We start from the raw sequence: 20,702 nt of genomic DNA on the forward strand, positions 1-20,702 counted from the left end.
CACTTCCAGCAGCAACCTTAATTTCCCAAGCAGGTCTCCCATACAGGTACTGACCAGGCTCAACCCTGCTTAGCTTCAGTGGGAAACCAAGTGAGAGCTGCTGTGAACTAGTGAAAGAGTTTGGGGCAGCTGGCTCCAAAGTACACATGTATACTATTAAGAGAGGCCTACATCACCATAGTCCAAATGGCTGTCATGTAAAGGAAAAAGACCTTGCCCTAAGATCGGCAAAAAAAAGCCAGACTGAAATTTGCAGGTGATCACCAGGACCAAGACCCAACTTTCTGGAGGAGTGTTCTCAGGTCAGATGAAACAAAAATGTAACTGTTTGAGTATAATGATCAGGGCTATGTATAAACGAAAAAGGGTGAGGTTTTTAATCCAAAGAACACCATTCCAACTGTGAAGCATGGGGGTGGAAGCATCATGTAATTGGAATATTTTGCTGGAAATGGGACTGGCACACTTCAGAAAGTAGATGACATCACGAGGAAAGAAGATTGTCCAGAAATACTGAAGCAACTCCTCAAGACATCAGCCACAAAGTTAAAATTTGGTAGCAAATGGGCCAATTCCAGAAAGACAATGATCCAAAGCATACCTCCAAAGTTTTTAACAAAATGGCCTAAAAGACAATAAAGTGATAGTATTAGAGTGCCCATCCCAAAGTCTTGATCCGAATCCCATAGAAAATTTGTGGACTGAACTGAAACAGCATGTCTGAGGCATTTGAGAACATGTGAGAAGCTTATGGAAGGCTACCCCAAGCATTTGATTCAAGGTATGCCATTAAAAGGCAATGCCACCAAATACTAACAAAGTGTATGTACACTCTGACCCACTAAAAGTCAATAAAATAAATACATGTCTCTTAATTATTGTTTTGAATTCATTCAAGGTTCATTTGAGCACTGCTGTTTGTGTAATAAGTGGCTCTATGTCATGGCATGAAGAGGAACATGCCTGTAATAGGAGGTGATATTTCAAAATCCTCTGCACAGGCTTCAGCAGGTAGGCACCTAAAGGGAGGGAGTGCTGGAGAGTCGCCTGACGATCCCAGAAGAACTTGGCCAGCGTCTTGTTCCTCATGCACTCTGTAAGTGTAGCCACGGAGCTGAAAATGAACAATGGAGAGGACAAAGATTGGCAAAGGGAAATGAAGTGCACATAAGGTCCCCAAACAAAAGAAATGTTGCATCCATCAACAGCAATGCCTTGACTGTTTGCAGTGTTTAGCCTGAATTGAACCCTGGTGTGTTTTCTCCCTTGGTGAGATTTGTTTGGGCAAGTGAGAACACAGCAATCGCACTTGGGTGCAGAACAAAACAACCCATCCAATAACGTTTGGCAAAGGTGGTATCTGTCAGGTTCTAGCAAACTCCAGCATGGTTCAGTTGCAGTGAGAAAAAAATTCAACCCTGAACCAAAATAACTGCAGGAAGTGAACCAAACCTGGCATATATTATGGGGATGCAGGCAGCATTTTCTGTAGATACGAGCTTACCAAACTGAGGATAGAACTGTAGCACTGCAGAAATGTGAAGTGTTCTGGATATTTTGTTCTGACAAACAAAAATGAGAAAATAAAAGCCAGATGTGAATTTTTTTTTACATTAGCTGTTTATGTAATTATTGAATACATTATTCTTTGTGCTCAGATCATTTTTGTGGTTTGTGATGTGTGAAAAATGGACTAATGGACTGGCAAATGGACTAATAGGTGTGAAAGTGCCCTGATTATATAAATGTCAGTATGTTACATGTAACGTAACATAAAACATTAAAAGCATTGTCAGTTATTGGCTTAAAGTCCAAGCAAGTACACTGGTCCAAGTAATGACACATGACACAATTTTTTGTCGGTGGAGTTCAGATCAGTCCCTCTAGGATTTCGCAGTTGCGTAAAATAACACAAAATCAAGCAAACTCTTTGATATTCGGAGGAGCTTGACAATCTTTCGAAATCACCACAGATTTTCCACAGGTCTGGGCCAAGACGCGTCATGTGACATCACAGTGCGCATTCAGCCAAAGCCACCTGCGATTCACGGGCATCGAGTCGAGTCCAGCTAAAAGGTCTCATTTACCAACAAACATCACTACGTGCAAAACAATTTCATTCAATTATAATTTCACCAATTCAAGTAGTTTTCGGCAAAAAAAAAGCACAAAAAACTCTGAAAGTTGCATTGCAAATTTTGAAGGAAAAAAAAAAGCTGCAGCAAAATCAAGCATTTTGGGCCCCAACAATCACAAAAACTCGTGTATGGACTGTTAAATAGTGTGAACCCACTGGACAGTAGAATGACAGTGATAATTGTGCTGTCAGAGCCAAAGCCATAATTGTCAGATTATCTCAGATTTAAAAAAGAAAAACATATCTTACAATGTCCCTAAAAAGCTGACATTTCCATTCAGCATCAAACAAAACAAAATGAGTGGCTCGAAGAAGACGTAGGACACAAGTGGGACAAATGCAGGTCCCTTATGGCTGCTCTGCTGTCGACACGGTTTATATGACCACTCACACTTAGGATAAAAAATATCTCTCGCCCACTTACTTTGGATAGTTTGTGCAGTACTGAGTGTAGATGTCAAAATATTCACTCTGCACAAGGAAGATAAAAAAATAATATGTGAGAAACATGTATGCAATGGATGTAGCACCAAATTAAACGTATGAATGGAATTTAACTTTATACCTTATCCACAAAGCAACAAGCAATGGCCACTGGGTCACTGTCACACATTTCTAGAGCCTGCAATAACTCGCTGCAGAGAGAAACAGACACAACAGATGTATTTAGGTTGAATATTCTGCAGCTTGATTCTAGCCTTTACAGAAATATAGCTTAATATAAATTCAATGTGACTATGGGCCTCAAATATGGATTTCACATTAGTCATAAATTTAAGTAGTAAATTCTTCAACTTGCCTTATGTAATAATCTGGTAACAATATTTAACATTCCATGCAAAATTTACAGACTAAAACACCACAAATAAAAGGGTGCATTTAATACTATAAATGTAGCTTCCCTCAAGTTTTTGCCTCAAACAGAGGTTTCTGGGTTGGTGACGTTTTCTTCCCCTCACTAAATCCCCTTCATAATACTTCATTCTAGTCAGACCCTAGAAAGTGTTACACCAGTAACGATGAAGCAGTTCCTTACTCGAAGGAAACATCCACATTGAATGACTTGCATATCAATATAGTATGTTATCTTTAATGGTGCAAAAGATTTATTTTATGATTAAATTCTGAGTTCACATTTTTTGCAGAGTTCACTTTGTTTGATCTTGGTATGTTTTTTATTTTGATTAATCGTTTCCTATGTTACACATAATGCCCTTTGAATACCTGCTGACAACGGCAACAGGATTTAGTGTTTTCTTCATCTTTACCTAATGAGAGTGATGCAACAGCGCTTTAATGTCTTAGTTTCGACTTTTACACCACAAATATTTCAGTATAAATATATTTAATGTGTTTCAGGGTGGAAAGTTCCACAGGATTTTATTTTGAGGGATTTTTGTGTGCAAGACACACATTAGTTCTCTATTTGTGCGGCTCCCTGTCAAATCAGATGCGGTCTAACGCCCTGCTGAAAAGCAACTGTTTAAACACATGGGGCTGTAAACGCCACTTTGCCTGCAAATGTCAGAATCAAGCCCGTTACCTCACGTCAACATCCGGCTGATCAAAACAAACTAATAAATATGCTCAAGTTTACACCCCACCCCCCCACGTTCAGCCCAGCAGGAGAAATCCCTTTTAAAGTATTTTAGACGACAAAGTTCACTTGCATTAGACGTGTGAATTCAGCTTCATGTTCTACTTTCACATCATGAGGGTGATTCTTACCTGTTGAATTCATAGATGATTTCGATGTTGCCAAACAGGGAACAAACTTGCTCAGGCTTAATGGGTAAATCTCTGGTGTCTATAATGTGAGCCAGATAGTCCTGGAAAAAAACAAACAAACAACAACAACAAAAAAAAAACCACCACCACAATTAAAGGTTAGCTTATTCGGTCACATTTTCAATTTATATTAGTGTATGATATAGAAATCTACTAAATTATTCAATCATTTTGTTCAGGCTTGCGGCAGATCCAGAACCCATCCTGAGAACACATGGTGTGAGGCAGGAATACACACTGATTGGGATGCCAATTCATGGCACCATGCGCACACACACACCTAGGGCAATTCAGAGTAGCCAATCCATGTATCAGTATGTTTTTGGGACGTGGGAGGAAACTATAGAACCTAGAGGAATAACACAAAAACATGGAGAGAACATGCAAAACCCTGAGCTCATGATTGAACTAGGGACCCTGGAGTTGAGAGATTGAAACGCTACCCACTGCGCCTTCTACCAACTTATGTTTTTAATATTGCTTAAAGAAAGTAAAAGAAATTGTACATAGGAACTGATGCTATAGCAATAGTTTCTCTTCAAATCTCTATCTTTACTGTTACTGAACAGGCTCCTTAAAAAAAATAATGCAATAAAATGTTTCAGGAACTTAAAAAACAGTAATACAATTAAAAATACATCCTCTTTATAAGGCTAAAAATGTGGCGCTTTGACACTGTAAACACAGTGTCACATGACTAAAGCATGGTCATGCCAACGTCACGCCGTGCTACACTGTGGGAATTATCCACATTTATACCACATTGTCTGTATGTATAGGACAGTCTATAATGTGAACGACTGAGTGAGGAAGTGATTTCAGACAGAAGGGCTTTTATTATGGCTGTGTTTAGGCAGACACTTGTCTGATCCCGAATCAGAATCACAATCTTCTTTATTTGCAGGTCAGTTACACATAAGGAATTGGCGAGGCCTTGGTGAGGGCGCATGTAACATACAAATACATGTAAACAACAGAAGAAATATTTAAGGGAGTAAACTACCAGGAAAAGATATGACAAATAATATATGTTACAAATTTCTACAAAATCTGATAAGTTATTACATTTATTAAGTGAGTAAATCAGCAAGTAAGTAAAATATAACATTGCTGCCGCATAGCTCCAGGGTCCTAGGTTCAATCCTGTGTGGAGTTTTGCACGTTCTCCCAGTGCCTGTATAGGTTTCCTCTGGGCCCTCTAGTTTCCTCCCACCCTTTAGTCCCAAATACATGCTAGTAGGTGGACTGGCAATGTCAAACTGCCTCAGGTGTTAATACATATATGAAGGTATGTGTGCATGGTGCCCTGCGATGGACTAACATTTTTTTCATCCAGGGTGTAATCTCGTCTTGTGCCTAGTGTTCCCGTGCTAGGCTCCAGATCCACTATGACCCTGACCAGGATAAAGTAGCTACAGAAGATGAAATTAAGTAAGTAAATAGAAAGTAAGAATGCAAATAAATATGTAAATAAATAAAAGATAAATCTTCATCTGTGCATGAATACAAGTGTAATTCCTAAACAGGTCAACAGAGGGCAGTATTGTACTTCTGGACACAAGACAAGTCTGAAACAGCCCTTTTATATAGAGGTCAACTGAGCAGTAACTTCCTCTGTTCACTTCAGTGTACCTGTAAATGTTTTTACCAGCCCATGTTCTCTTCTATGACATCTTGCTTATTACCATTCAAAACCGAACAGTTACTAATCGCATGCTTCTAGACACAGAGAACTTCACATTAACATGATCAGGAAACTTGATTTCACAGTTATAGGCTCCAGTGGGCTCCTTCATGTTTATGATCTGGGTTTGCTTCATTTTTCTTTTCAGCTTAACGAAATTACATTTCCTCAACAGTCAGCACATAATTGTACGAGTATTTTCATTAAGATCATTTACAGCATAAAGCTGAATAACATATATAAATATATCTGGTTTCAACTAGGACAGCTTCGGAAGCACTTTGTTTGCACAGTTGATGAAGGACTTTTGTTTGAATTGTCCTATTTCTCTGCAAATTTTTTGCAACATCTAGTATTAGTTATATTTATTTTACTCGCGCAGACATGCTCACCTACCAAGAGAAACAGGAATGCAATAATTAAATAATTAAATCAATCAATCAATAAATAACTTTGTTGCTATCGGTTCTGGGGAATTCCACTCACGTGTGAAGACTTCGACTGGGCCACATGTGAGTACTGGCTACTGCTCAAGTAAGATAAAACATTTAGCATATAGACTACTAGTTGTAAAATGTTAATGGGACTGATTTTCAGAACTGCTAACATTGCGGAGGGCCTTTTAATTATGTGGCCAATTTAAAATTCATGGAGCAAAGTCACAATGTATAGACTCAAGAAATGCAGAACATAAATAGGGCTGCACAATACATCAGTTAATCATTACAAAACTGTTCCTGTAGAGACACAAATCGGGAACCTGTTAGATCCACTGAAATGAAAGTGAATTTGAATTTTTTCTCTACAATGAAGGATGTCAGCCAGCAGTTGCTGCAGAAGTTCCTCTGAAATAATCCAATGATTAAAAAGGGATTAGGAAGTAGGCATACTTTCAGCTCTTTTGGGGGGAAAAAAGTCTTGCTACTTATTGTAGAAAACATTATGAGAAGCAGACAAAAAGGCATAAATAATATTTTAAACCTATTTTCAATTACAACGTTTTGTTAATAAGCATGAACCACCAATTCAAGTTATCCATATCAAAGGCATTATAAGTGGTCTTAGTGTAACATGTAGTGACATTAATCCCCTCTTGCATATGTCCTTGTATTAAGTGAAAAGGCGAATAAGGGATTTCAGAGCTACTTCCCCGTGGTTCTTTTGACAAAGCGCAAATAGATACGTTTATGTGCAAGAGAGCGAGCAACACTGAGATTATCTGAGTGATGTCACACTCAGAAGGTGTGTCTATGCTGACGATCAAAGAGCACCATATTTGGGCAGTTTGCGTTGGACTGTGTCTCTCCTGGCAGTGAAGCAAAGACCAAAACCAGACAGAAACATGAGCAGCTTAACACCACTTTTGACCAATGAGAACACAGAACTATGGGGAGAGCTACAGCTAAACAAACATTTACGCACTGCTTAACAATGAACACGGCGAGCAGAGCCCGAACATTACGCAGTACAAGAGGGAGTCTAATTTGCTTCACAAAACCTGGCCAAATCCTCTTCGAAAACGGAGATGGTGGAGTCCCTCTCTACTGCATGATTAAGGTCAAGTGACTTTTCTCCTCACAGCATGTTAAGAAAGGTGCAGTAAGAGTAAGTAATATTTTAGCTGCCATTCAGACGTGTCAGATGCCAACTGGTGATGAACCTGCAGCTCTTTCATTTGCTTTAAATAAATGACAACCAAGTCATAAGCACAAAGAACACAACTTTGCAGTAAACTTTGAACAAAGTCTATACAGTCTTTGGACAATAATTCTAGGAACAAATCTGAAAATGGTTCAGAAAATGATTTTGGTCTGGAGGAGTTTTATCTGTTGGTGGGTTGAGTTGGAAATTGTGTCAGCAAAGTCAGAGCTCCAGCCAAGCCCTACATGTATTGCTCTGTTGTAAATATGCACCTGGTTAAAATCCTGACAGGTGGACAAAGTAGTCAAGATTTACTATGATGGAGTAGGATTTTGGTACAGCACATCATTACCTTCCCATCTGTGGTCCAGACCAGACAGGAAACAATGCAAGGCTGTGAGCGAAGAACGTAATGATTTAAGGCAGCTGCAAAACCTGGAAGTGTCAGCACATTCCTTACAGAGGTTGCCATACCTCTGGAAACCTAAGTACAGCCAAAAATACTCCAATTTTCAGGAGAAAACGGCTCCTTCTGGCATAGCCATAAATCACAGCTAATTATGTAGTACTGAATGGAGGGGAAAAACATTCATGAAGAATTGGGATATGTGGGAGACAACCTATAACACGTAATTCACTCCTAAACAGTAGTTGTTTGTTGTGGGTGGGATAAAAACTGCTACATGGTTGATAAAAACAAAGCTTAAGACTGGCTTAGGACAATTTGTAGGAGTTCTGTAACCAGCTGTGGTGAGTCAAGGTGGCTATAAATTACACAATGGTATGCAGCACAGGCAAAGCCATATTTAGCCATGAATTACTAGGTGTCTCAATAATCTCCATGACCAATAGTAATTCCTGTAGTGGTACCAGAATCATGAAACGACCTGGTACTTCTGTACCTAGTGACGTTGCTCATTCCTACCCACTAGCTAGTTCTCCACTATTGCATGACCGCTACCAGCTTGGAAGAACAAATCCAACACGTTTCCTCTGTGATGTGTTACGCCAGCCACCACATCCTTGCAACATAATAGGACAGCTGAAGATGTTTAGAGGACATGCCAACTGTCCTTTTCTGTATATGCGAGCTCAAAAAAAAAATCCCATGACCGGCTAGGTCTGTCTGACAGGGAAGATAATAATACCATCCCTCCCACCCAAAGCTCCTGGCCAATTACGTTCTATTAGGTTTCCAGTCATGGATGGTTATAATACGAGCTCAAACCTGTGAATGCTTACACCATTTGGCATCCATGGGATATCGTAATTTTGTTCAGATTGTGCAGCCCTTATTACTCCTGCCTGATGCACCTGATACATCTGCATAGAGCTTCTGCAATTGACTCGCCTTCTGCTGCTGAGGATGGTCCCACATGGAGACTCTACAGTATTCAGCTGAGATTATCCACTAAAATAAGGGTGAGACTTGGGCATGAACTGTTTTTGGAAAGTGCAAATTTGTACTTTAGAACTACTGCTCATAGTAAACATCCTTTCAACATACTTAACACTATTTTAGTTTAAAGCGCACAATTGGAGCAATGACTTATAATCCCACTATTCAATGTCACCCAGATGATAAGTCTAGTTAGTTCCTCATGTCATGTCAGAGAGTTTGTCCTTGCCACGGTCACCTCTGGATTGCTCATTAGGAATCGAAATATAATCTGGATTTCTTTTAAACTTTGTGGGGGAAAAAAAAAAAAAGCTATTGGTAAATATACTATACAAATAATTGAATTGAATTGAGCACAGCACTACTCAGCAAATAAGATTTCTCTTTTGTGTGTTACCTCAAAGATACTCCTACTTAGTGTTGTGAACGCACTTAAAACAACACCATTCCTCATTCAGTAATGCAGCTTGGTACAAAAGAATGTAATGTCATAGGGTTCAAATAGTGTTGCACACTTACAAAAATAAAACCACCAAAAGAGTCAGCTCCATGCCAAAACCACATTTTAGCCCAAGGTTCCACCAGCAATAAAACTCTTCATAAATGAGCAGAGGAAACCACACGGACTTCAGCAAGAACAATGAACTGCACCTGACAAATCAGATGACGATTCAGTGCTCCTGCTCTCGTTCATGGTGTGAAAGTCTTAATTCCTTTTCCACACTAAACATCATTTCACACCAGCTAAGGCTCTGCTGAGCAGTACAGACCTGCCATTTATACTCATCCAAAGCTTTTACACAGCTGAATATGATATGGAAGAACGAGAAGACTCAAATCTCAAGACTTTAGAAATTAACACTCACTAAGAACCATCTACATTCCTAATAACTAAAGGAAGTTATTAACTGATAACTGACACATGTCAAATAATGTCATGTCATCTTGTAACTGCCAGATTTCTTAAAAAGTAGTCACACAAGCAGCTGTGACTAACAGAAAATGTTTAGGTACAGCAAGGAAGCCCTTTACTCACCTCTACAATACTGCGCAAGTCCCTTACATACATCCTTTCTGTTTCAATAATCTCCATGACCACTCGGTCCACATAGGTTAGTTGAGAATTAGGTGCCATCACTACAGTGGCGACAGGCGAAGGTCCGTCCAGGCTTGGTGGCAGTGTAATGGCTCCAGCAGTGCTTGCGTTGTTGTTAAACTGGCCCGCAACAGGGTCTGGCCTTGGTCTCTTGCTTGCAGGCCTCAGTGGGGCTGGATGTTCATTAGGTTCCTCAGGAGGGCTAAGCTCCAGGTTGATGTCAGTTTCAGTCGGTAGGGAGGGCAAAGACTGGGGACAGTGGGACGCACTGAACAGGCTGCTCTGGCCCTCTCCAGAGGAGCCTGATGAGATAGTGGACACGGTGCTCACTGGCCGCTCATTATCAGAGTGTTCGATGGACAGCGAGTAGTAGTCAGCCAGGATAGGGTCATGGCCACTCAAGGAAGAGTCCGTGGACAAGCGAGGAGATTCTGTGGTGGTGAAGGCAAAGGAGAAAAGAGACATTTATTAAGTCAAAAATGCATTTATGTTTTATGTACTATGGCATTTATACATATTTTTTAAAATTACATTTGAAAAATGCATTTGAAAAAAATGGAAGGGGGGGAGGGGGAATTAATCAAAAACACAATTTTACTTTGTTGATAATTATTTAACAGAACTGAGGCCGACTGGAAGGTGAAAGAATTCACCCAGGATGGGATGCCAATCCATTGCAGGGCAACACACACACACACACACACACACACACACCCCAGGGTCAATTTAGCGTAACAAATTCACCCGTCTAAAATGTTTTTGAACAGTGGCAGGAAATCAGAGAACACTGAGAACGAACACGGACATGGGGAGACCCGTGCTACCCAAAAACTGAGAAAAAGAGAAATAAAGATTTGAATTTTAAAAGCTTTTGAATCCTTAATAAGGAAATTGATAATGAATTTACTGTACCAAAATACAGTATCCTTCGAAAACCACACATCTGCATATATTTGCTTTGGATTAACTTCAATAAATTTCTAAGTAGTTTTATTTAACCTTTCTAGAAAAAAGAAAATATCAAGCGCCTATAGCCAAACAGTTTTTTTCAGTGTTCATAAATTCAAATGAAATGTTTCAGTTTTTCCAGACATTAACAAAATATATATATATTTCAGGTTGTTCATTTCAGCGCTCACATTCGATCTGATTCAGTTTGCATAATTCACTCTGAATAAAAAATAGCTAGGACAGGCAACAGCAATCAAGCCTGGAATGAAAGACTCTGATTGGCTGGATATTGGTTTATTGAATTATTGGTTTATTTCATTATTAACAATTCAATGGCTTTTAAATTTCAAAACTTTGTCTCTCTATTGCTCCTATATGCTTCTTATTTCATTCAGACAATAATACATGTATACTCTACCGTCTGAAATATTATTGAACCATGACGTAATACATTTTGAGAAATTTGACAAGCATGCTCATTTTTTGTGAAATAAAAACGGATCGTAGTAATGGAATTAAACTTTTACTGCTAAGTGCATATCATTGGGAATACAGTTTTCAGCACTCTAATTCTACATTAATAACCTCTTTTGAATGTCACAGGAATGACACAGGATTTCACTCTAACAAAGAACGCTTTCACTCAGTAGAGACAGCCCACTGGGAAGCAGTATGTAATGTCCGACCTTTCCAAAAACAATTTTTCTTTACAGTAACTAACCCCATTAGCCAAATAACCCATGACACTTCAGAGTGGAGTGATTTTCAGCTATGATTACTGACCAGGAATAATTTCCACTTCCTCTCCATGTCTGCACTGAAGCCAGTTGAACCTGAAAGGGAAGAAAAGGCCTTGGGAAAGAGGGGATTTTTGGGATTTCGGGGTCATGTTTGAATAGAGTGTAAACCAGTGCTCAAGTCCATAATAAACAGTGAGATCATCTACTTGGTGTTAGCATGCATGGAAAACGTGGAAACCCATCACATGATCTCTGCCTAATTTCCTTTTTACATTCACCCTAACTCAAGGCCTCAGCATACTTAATGTGGACATGACGTACGTGAGGGTTGTGCAAAGCTTGCAAGCTCATACTTGCAGCGGTTATGTATTGGCCAATGCGTACATATGCTATTAAATTTTCAGGACAATTTCCATGATAACATGAAGTTGACTGCTGCTGCTTCTCAACGTTATTCATATAGGAATGAACTGGAATTCGACATTACGGTCCTGCTTTCCACCTAACTCCTACTCACCCAAGCAGCGCTGTACAGACTTGCAGAGATGACATCAGTATGATGTTACAGTATAACCAGACTGTTTACCAGTGCACAGGTTAGTAGGCTGACTCAAGCCTCTGCACATTCACAGGAAGGACAAACACCTGCCATACAATCTCAGACTCTATGACTCAGGTTTGAGCTCAGGAAGCTACCACAGTCATACGTACATAGAAATACCCCATGAAAATCCTCACAAATAATCCTGTGTTGTTATTTCAAAAAGGTGTTAGGACAGATTAAAAAGAATGCACAATAGTTGTTCTGTGTTCTGCTTGATGCAAACAGGTTCAACTTTCAATTTCCTTCCTGCATTAAGCAATGGTTAGGGTGAGGCAGAAACAATCCTTAGCACCGTGGTGAGAAAAGGCTGACTCAGACACACACACACACACACACACACACACACACACACACACACACCAAGACAGTTAGAACTGATGTGTGGTCTGGGCAGGCCCTGTAAGTAGTAAAGAAATAAGACAACACAAATATTCCTGTAAAGCCTGTACCAAACTGTTCTGACATGTCAAGTCTTATTGTGCTCCATTAAATAAAAAGAAAAAAACTGCTTCCATTAAGTACACGATCATACTGGAATTTTAACAGCAGTAGCAACATAACCACACAAGCTTCTCATTTTAGTCAACAAATCAAGCAATATACCCAATTCTGCTCTACGTAATCCTCAACACCACATCAATACATTAAATACATATCAGGCATATCATCAGGATCAACAGGATACGAGCAAGTAACTTCCATAATGTGCATTTGTCTGTAAATTGGCACACAATGCTTCTGAAGATGTCTGAATTCCTTCTACTGCTGCAATCATGAGTTACAACAATAAAGATGAGTGAACCCATTCCAGAATCAGCCAAGCAAGCCCAAGCCATGACAGTACCTCCACCGTGCTTGACCGATGACCTTGTACAGAGCATCCGGAAAGTATTCACAGCGCTTCACTTTTTCCACATTTTGTTATGTTACAGCTTTGTTCCAAAATAGATTAAATTCATTATTTTCCTCAAAATTCTACAAACAATACCCCATAATGACAACGTGAAAGAAGTTTGTTTGAAATCTTTGCAAATTTATTAAAAATAAAAAACAAAAAAAAAGCACATGTAGATAAGTATTCACAGCCTTTGCCATGACACTCAAAATTGAGCTCAGGTGCAGCCTGTTCCTACTGATCATCCTTGAGATGTTTCTACAACTTGATTGGAGTCCACCTGTGGTAAATTCAGTTGATTGTACATGATTTATAAAGGCACACACCTGTCTATATAAGGTTCCACAGTTAATAATGCATGTCAGAGCACTAACCAAGCCATGAAGTCCAAGGAATTGTCTGTAGACCTCCGAGACAGGACTGTATCGAGGCACAGATCTGGGGAAGGGTACATAAACATTTCTGTAGCATTGACGGTCCCAATGAGCACAGTGGCCTCCATCATCCGTAAATGGAAGAAGTTTGGAACCACCAGGACTTTTCCTAGAGCTGGCCGCCCGGCCAAACTGAGCGATCGGGGGAGAGGGGCCCTAGTCAGGGAGGTGATCAAAAACCCAATGGTCACTCTGACAGAGCTCCAGCGTGTCTCTGTGGAGAGAGGAGAACCTTCCAGAAGAACAACCATCTCTGCAGCACTCCACCAATCAGGCCTGTATGGTAGAGTGGCCAGACGGAAGCCACTCCTCAGTAAAAGGCACATGACAGCCCGCCTGGACTCTCAGACCATGAGAAACAAAAAGATTGAACTCTTTGGCCTGAATGGCAAGCATCATGTCTGGAGGAAACCAGGCACCAGTCAGACTAGTCAGGATCGAGGGAAAGATGAATGCAGCAATGTACAGAGACATCCTTGATGAAATCCTGCTCCAGAGCGCTCTGGACCTCAGACTGGGGCGAAGGTTCATCTTCCAACAGGAAAACGACCCTAAGCACACAGCCAAGAAAACAAAGGAGTGGCTACAGGACAACTCTGTGAATGTCTTTGAGTGGCCCAGCCAGAGCCCAGACTTGAACCCGATTGAACATTCCTGGAGAGATCTGAAAATGGCTGTGCACTGACGCTCCCCATCCAACCTGATGGAGCTTGAGAGGACCTGCAAAGAAGAATGGGACAAACTGCCCAAAAATAGGTGTGCCAAGCTTGTTGCATCATACTCAAAAAGACTTGAGGCTGTAATTGGTGCCAAAGGTGCTTCAATAAAGTATTGAGCAAAGGCTGTGAATACTTATGTACATGGGTTTTTTTGTTTTTTATTTTTAATAAATTTGCAAAGATTTCAGACAAACTTCTTTCATGGTGTCATTATGGGGTATTGTTTGTAGAATTTTGAGGAAAATAATGAATTTAATCCATTTTGGAATAAGGCTGTAACATAACAAAATGTGGAAAAAGTGAAGTGCTGTGAATACTTTCCGGATGCACTGTATGTTTTGGATCACGAGCAGATCCTTTCTTATTCCACACGCTGGCCTTTACATGACTTTGATAGAGGTTCCTCTTGAGGTTAAAATATTACAAATTGTTGTACTGGCTATGCCCAATTCTTGTGCAATGGCTCTAATCGTTTTTTCTCTCTTTTCTCAGCTTCAAAATGGCTCACTTTTCTCCCAGAGACAGCTCTCTGGTCTTCATGTTGGTTTATCCTTTTTAACAACAAATGCTGTCTGAACAGGTGAAACTCAGGATTCGAACCAAGAGTAGACATTCAGGGCTATTAATTGTTTAAACAATCAATCTACCAGGCCACACCTGAAAACAAGAAACACCTTTCCAAGTACCATTCCAATATTTTTGATCACTTGAAAAATGGGTGGGTTGAGACAAATGGTGCCATGTTCTAAGTTGTTTAAAACATCTAGATGTAAAAAGATTCTCCATTTGCCTTGACAGAAATCGAGGGAGGTTGTGTCGGTTAATATTGGAGAGTTCGGTCAAGCATTCCAGATTAATATGTCTCACCTCCAGGTTTATTGGCGAGAAAAATACCGCTCTTTTGGCCTATTGTTTGAGAGATAACTCATACTAACGTACTTCAGTTTTAAATGTTAAATTGCTCCTATACAAAATAAGTCAAAGTTGGCAGGTCTGGTAATATATTCAGAGGATGCTGTGGCACTGGGTACAGTGTAATATAGTGTAGCGATGAATAAAATTTTACAACGCACAAGCCTAACGCCTGGTTCATGCATACTTCGTTTGCTGTGCGGAAGCAGCACGCACCATTGTGCTTTCACCTAAGACGCATCTGCAGTGCGCTACTGATCCGCGGTGAAACGTTCAGAAAAGGACATGAAGGTGGAGAGAGACAGGACTTTGAATGAAGTTTAGAGCAACACAGTATACAGTAATACAATCTTTCATAGACATATTCATGTTTAAACAATAAATATAAAACATAATATTCCATTCATTCCATATATATCTATATATATATCTATATATATCTATCTATATATATATATATATATATATATATATATATCTATATATACATATATATATATATATATATATATATATATATAAAAAAATTGTATATACACACACACACACACACACACACACACACACACACACACTCTCACACACACATTACGTTGCTCAAGTATTTAAACATGGTACTTCTCTTACGTGAAAAGGTAGTATCACATACATTTTAAATGAAAACCTAGCATCCACACGAACAGCCGGGGAAACTGCCTTCCATATCTGTTCTTTTGCATTGAAATCTTTACACAAGAAATCCTGCAGGTCATACACAACTTTTGCCGACCACCACCCTGTCACATGATTGCTGCTTTCTGCTGAGATGAAAGTGTCCCCCCCTCACCCACACATTATAAAACATGCTGTGTAGTGTATTTCACATTTAAAAAAATATATACTTTTAGATATCTTTTTGACCGCATTAGTTATTTTTATTAGTTATTAACTCCTGGTAAGTGTTTTGGTTTTCTTTGCTTTACCCTGGACTTAAAGTAATAAGATGATTGTGAAAAACAGTAGTATACTTTCATTTACAGTGATAATATCATTTATGGTGATATTACTACATTTTCACGTCAATTCATGTTCATTTTGACCATGACCCATGCACTATCACTTTAATTCAACGTGTGCAGCACAGCAAAAATAGATCGGTGTACTGCTGCACTGCGCTGCATCCTTGTGCAGTGTGAATGCTCCAACCTGTTAACATGGGCATGCGGGGGGTTGGTGGGTAGGAGAGAGGAAAAAAACCAAAAACACAAAAAACCACAGCATACGTACTGCAAACGGAGTATATGTGAACCTGGCTTAAAACATACATTGATCATCCTAGTTTTGACTCTATGAAACATTTCTTCGCTGTCTTTATTATGTCTGTTGTTATGTCTCTCCGCAGATCTCCTCCCACAGACCAAACACTGGAAACCGATCTAGAGGGAGATGTCTCTCGTTCTCTCTCTCTCTCTCTCTCTCTCTCTCTCTCTCTGTCACACACAAACACACTTTTGTTACTTTTCTATTAAAACCAGATCTCGTAATGTGGCTATATCATGGCTTGTAGAACCTATTTTTCAGATCGTTTTCTTTACAACCCTACTAATCATGGAGAACAGTCTTTATATGATATGGTGTTGTATTTGGTATATGGTATTTCATCTTGGAGTAGTTTGTATTATCAGAACCCACAAAAGTGAAAGAGCAAGTTCTCTACCTACAGGAGGGTAATGTCACATTCTACCTCTTATTTATCTATTATAATTTCTGTGGATGGTCTTTGAGACACATATGAAGCCTAAGAGCAGGCTAAAATGATCTGCTATACATACAGGAATGGATCTTCATCTTCAGTTCTTACTGAAGTGCTCTACAGTTAGTCCCTGGATCCTTCTTCAAATTTGCTATGGATATTCTGCATTGACCTTAAAATAAATAAAAAGTGCTGTCTGCATATGTTTAAGTACATCCTGTTTTAGTAGTCTTGTATTGTTTGCACACGTTTGCACGTGCACTTTATGTAGAAATGTGTAGGTCTTATTTAGTTCGGTGTCGTCTCATGTGGTTAGTGTGTTGTTTTATGTAGCACCATGGACCTGGAGGAACGTTGTTTCGTTTCACTGTGTACTGGACCAGTTGTATATGATTGAAATGACAATAAAAGCCACTGGACTTGACGTATATTTAAGCCAACCTGAAAAGTATATTGAAACAAAAAAACAAAATAAAAAACAAACAGTACTGCTGAAAAGTAGCTAATCATTAGCCGACATGTTTTGAAAATGGCCTTCTTAGCAGGTGGCCACATTCCATCTGTGGCCAACAACAAAATTCCTCACACCTGACAGAGCACCAATTTACATTCTTTCACAGCAAGGACAGTTTTCAGAAACTCAAGTTCCCCCCCTCACATGAACATCACTTAATGCTGAGACCAGGGCAAAAAGAACAGCAGGTCAAAGCGGAAATGAAGAACAGTGAGCAATTCTGTCCAGACATCAGACTGAGACATGCACAGACTGGCAAACTGATGTTTACTAAGATGAGCAGGAAATATATATATGTGTCAGAGAAATGACTCAAAGACTTGTTTTATTTCAGCCTGCAGGCACACATTTCAGTTACACAATATCCACTGATAGCTGAGAAAAGTGATTTCATTTCACGTTATGGGAAGCACTGTGACTTTCAGTGCCATTTACGGAAAAAACAGATGTTCTGTAAAACAAAAACTGTATGTGTATCTCTATACCTAGAAACATCTAATGTGGGTGTGTACTGGATTCTTGAGATATTATGCCATTAAAAGGTCTATGTGTTTCAGGAATTTAATCCTTTAATCTCAAACATCGACCTTCTTTGTGTAACCATTAATCTCATTTTGACCAGAATTTACTGCAACATGTGAAACTGGATTCCTTATCACGTCTTTCCTCAAGGAGCACAGGAGGAAACGGCATTATCATCAGAATAATCTAAGGGAAGGAAAAAAACAACTCGCTAATTATTAACTCGAGTTGTAGTATTCGGAAAGTTTAAAGTGTGCGTAAGCTCATGTATAAATACGGAGTTATTTCAGCTAACTCAATATTTCACGCAATGGAAAAAAGTGCTCCCTAAATTCATGCTGGCTTATTATCGTATTTCCATCTTATTTTTCCAATAATTTTTTTTTAAAACACCCAGTCTCAGTTAAACAGCATTAATAATAGAGACAACACTGACTACGTTTACACGGACAGTAGTAATCTAATTATTGACCTTATTCTGAATAAGACAATATTGTGATTAAGGTGTTTACATGAGCCAGTCACTTTTAGAATATTCCTTTCATGTTCCCATGTTACATGTTATAGAACATAGATCGATTAACAGCACACGTCATTACGTGCCCACGCCACGCCATCCGACGTCCCTCCAGAATTTCACGTATCAACATACAGTTCATCTCCGTTATGGTACCGTATACAGTTTTGGGTGTTTTTATTTTTAATTTTTATGAACGCTTCAAGTGCAGTTAATTATTTGTCATGCTATACGTGCAAATAGACATGATAATGTGACTAAAACAGGAATACTCCACATGTCTCAATTCCATTTGTGTTTACTTCGAATATGACTTTAGTCTGATTAAGATAATAAAAAAAATCGCTGTTTACATGCTGGTTTCTTAATCAGAGTATTGTCTTAAGCAGGTTAATATTGGATTATTGTTGTCCATGTAAACGAATTGACTAATCCGACATTCGATGTCAGTATTAAGCCACTTTATATCAGCAGAAAAATTAATCAGACAAATAGCAGCATTGTTGGATCAGATATCACAGAAAGACAACAAACCTAACTGTGAAAAAACTAATCTGAAATACTGCATACAGCGCAACATAATGAAATGTAAAGTTACGTAAAAAAGTAGGTCATGTGGTACCAAGAGTAGCCATCTAAGTTACCATAACAACTATTAGTTAGCTATTAGCCATTTAGCATTATACAGCAATTACAGCTTATTTATTACAAACGGTCACAGAATTGCACTGTTATATTTATTTATTTATTTAGTTAGTTAGTTAGTTAAATCAAAGGAAAAACCCAAAAGCTGTGGTTCTGTGAAAGGCATGTTGATGGCTATGCTCTCTGTAGAGCAGTACAGTGTGAGCACTTTAAGTACGGTCATTTTTGCTGTTCATCTTAAATAATGCCATTACAATTAAAAAACAAAACAAAAACATTCTCTCATTTTAAAGCTTATTAGTTGTTAACAAATGTTAGATCAGTATCAGTCTATTCTCTAGGTTTTAGTACTGGTATTAGAAAAGAAAAATTTAAATCATGCCATCACTAGTTAATATAAAATGACATCTCTCTCTTATTACTTGCCTGACTGCCAGGTATTAGTTAAATCTACAATAAGACATTAATACTTCTCCACTGCACTCTGTTCTGCACATAATACAAAGCATAAGCAATTTAGCATGAACAATTTACTATACAGAAGCAGCGTCATATATATATATATATATATATATATATATATATATATATATATATATATATATATATATATAAAAACTCCACTGTGTTTACATCTAAACATGACCAAATTTAATGCAGAACAGTGTGTCAACTCATGAATGTCAAATTTTATGGCTTGCTCCAGGATGTATCCTGCCCATTTAGCTGTGATCATGCTTCAATCGTACTGTAAGAGCATGCCATGCAAATTTCATCTAGACGTGAAGGCTGGTTTTTTTTTCGTCTCGCCCAAATTTTCCACACAGTCAAAGCCGTTACCATGGAGCCTTCACATAGGGCAAACATGAAAATATCCTCAGTAGAGGTCAAAAACATAGAATAATAGATAAGGTTCATATTGAAGAGCAAATATATAATCAAATACATCTAAGGATGCTGCCATACTGTACGATGTCTGAATGCGTTACTGATAAGGAAATAGTAATAGTAAATACATGGGTGCAAAAAACATAGTAGCACAGAAGTAAAAGACATTAACATACCTAGAGAGTGAGGTGAATGGAAAACATCTGTCTGTTTAACCCAGGTATTAACTATTACAGGTGAGAAATTCCAAATGTCTCCCTGCAGACAAGCAATGAACAAAATATTTCTGCCAAGTTGAAAAAGTTCTCTCTGAATGTAACCAGTCGACTCCCAAACTTCAGGGCATGAGCTATAATCTGACTAATGTGAGCTGATAGAGGAGACAATGCCACTCCCCGAAACGATCAAGACACTCCTTTAGCACACTATTAAAACAGCCCCGATAACGTCATTCATCCTCATCAAACTTTAGGACTCCTATCCTATACAAACCGCCCCATAAAACACCATCATTAAACTTCAAAAGAAAAAGTAACCTTACCTCAGATTAGACTGCTGGAACTCTTGCTCAATTAACAATATAGGGTAGCAGAAATGTATTTCCCCAGCATCAGCTTTTGGAAAATACAAAATGTGCAAAGATTGCACATTTTGTGCACATGATTTTTTCTGCAGGAACCAGGAACCTTAGGCAGTGTTAACATGCGCTTACAGGGAAATTTGAGGCCAGGGCATTGGCCTCATGCAAATCTCTTCCTAGTAGAAAACAGTCCGTGACGGCACAGAGGTGGCTGACGGCTCTGTGAGGGTACAGTTGGCTTTCATAAATGTTCTCCGTGATATCATTTGCATCATTTGCTTTGCGTAAGCGTGGGTCTCAAAGT

The 20,702-nt window shown here is 38.9% G+C and overlaps 1 protein-coding gene across 1 annotated transcript in view; it reads right to left on the bottom strand.

Moving 5' to 3' along the window:
- The window catches only part of LOC128612544 (pleckstrin homology domain-containing family G member 3), a 54,568-nt gene that overhangs the window by 18,329 nt on the left and 15,537 nt on the right, over positions 1–20,702 (bottom strand). The window contains exons 3-7 of the mRNA XM_053632840.1: positions 9,686–10,176; positions 3,866–3,966; positions 2,703–2,772; positions 2,562–2,608; positions 964–1,114 (exon numbers count right to left, since the gene is read on the bottom strand). Of these exons, the coding sequence (XP_053488815.1) occupies positions 964–1,114; positions 2,562–2,608; positions 2,703–2,772; positions 3,866–3,966; positions 9,686–10,176 (860 nt within the window). The remainder of the gene's footprint in view (positions 1–963; positions 1,115–2,561; positions 2,609–2,702; positions 2,773–3,865; positions 3,967–9,685; positions 10,177–20,702) is intronic.

This window comes from Ictalurus furcatus, chromosome 9, assembly GCF_023375685.1.
Source record: "Ictalurus furcatus strain D&B chromosome 9, Billie_1.0, whole genome shotgun sequence".
Classification (NCBI taxonomy): domain Eukaryota; kingdom Metazoa; phylum Chordata; class Actinopteri; order Siluriformes; family Ictaluridae; genus Ictalurus; species Ictalurus furcatus.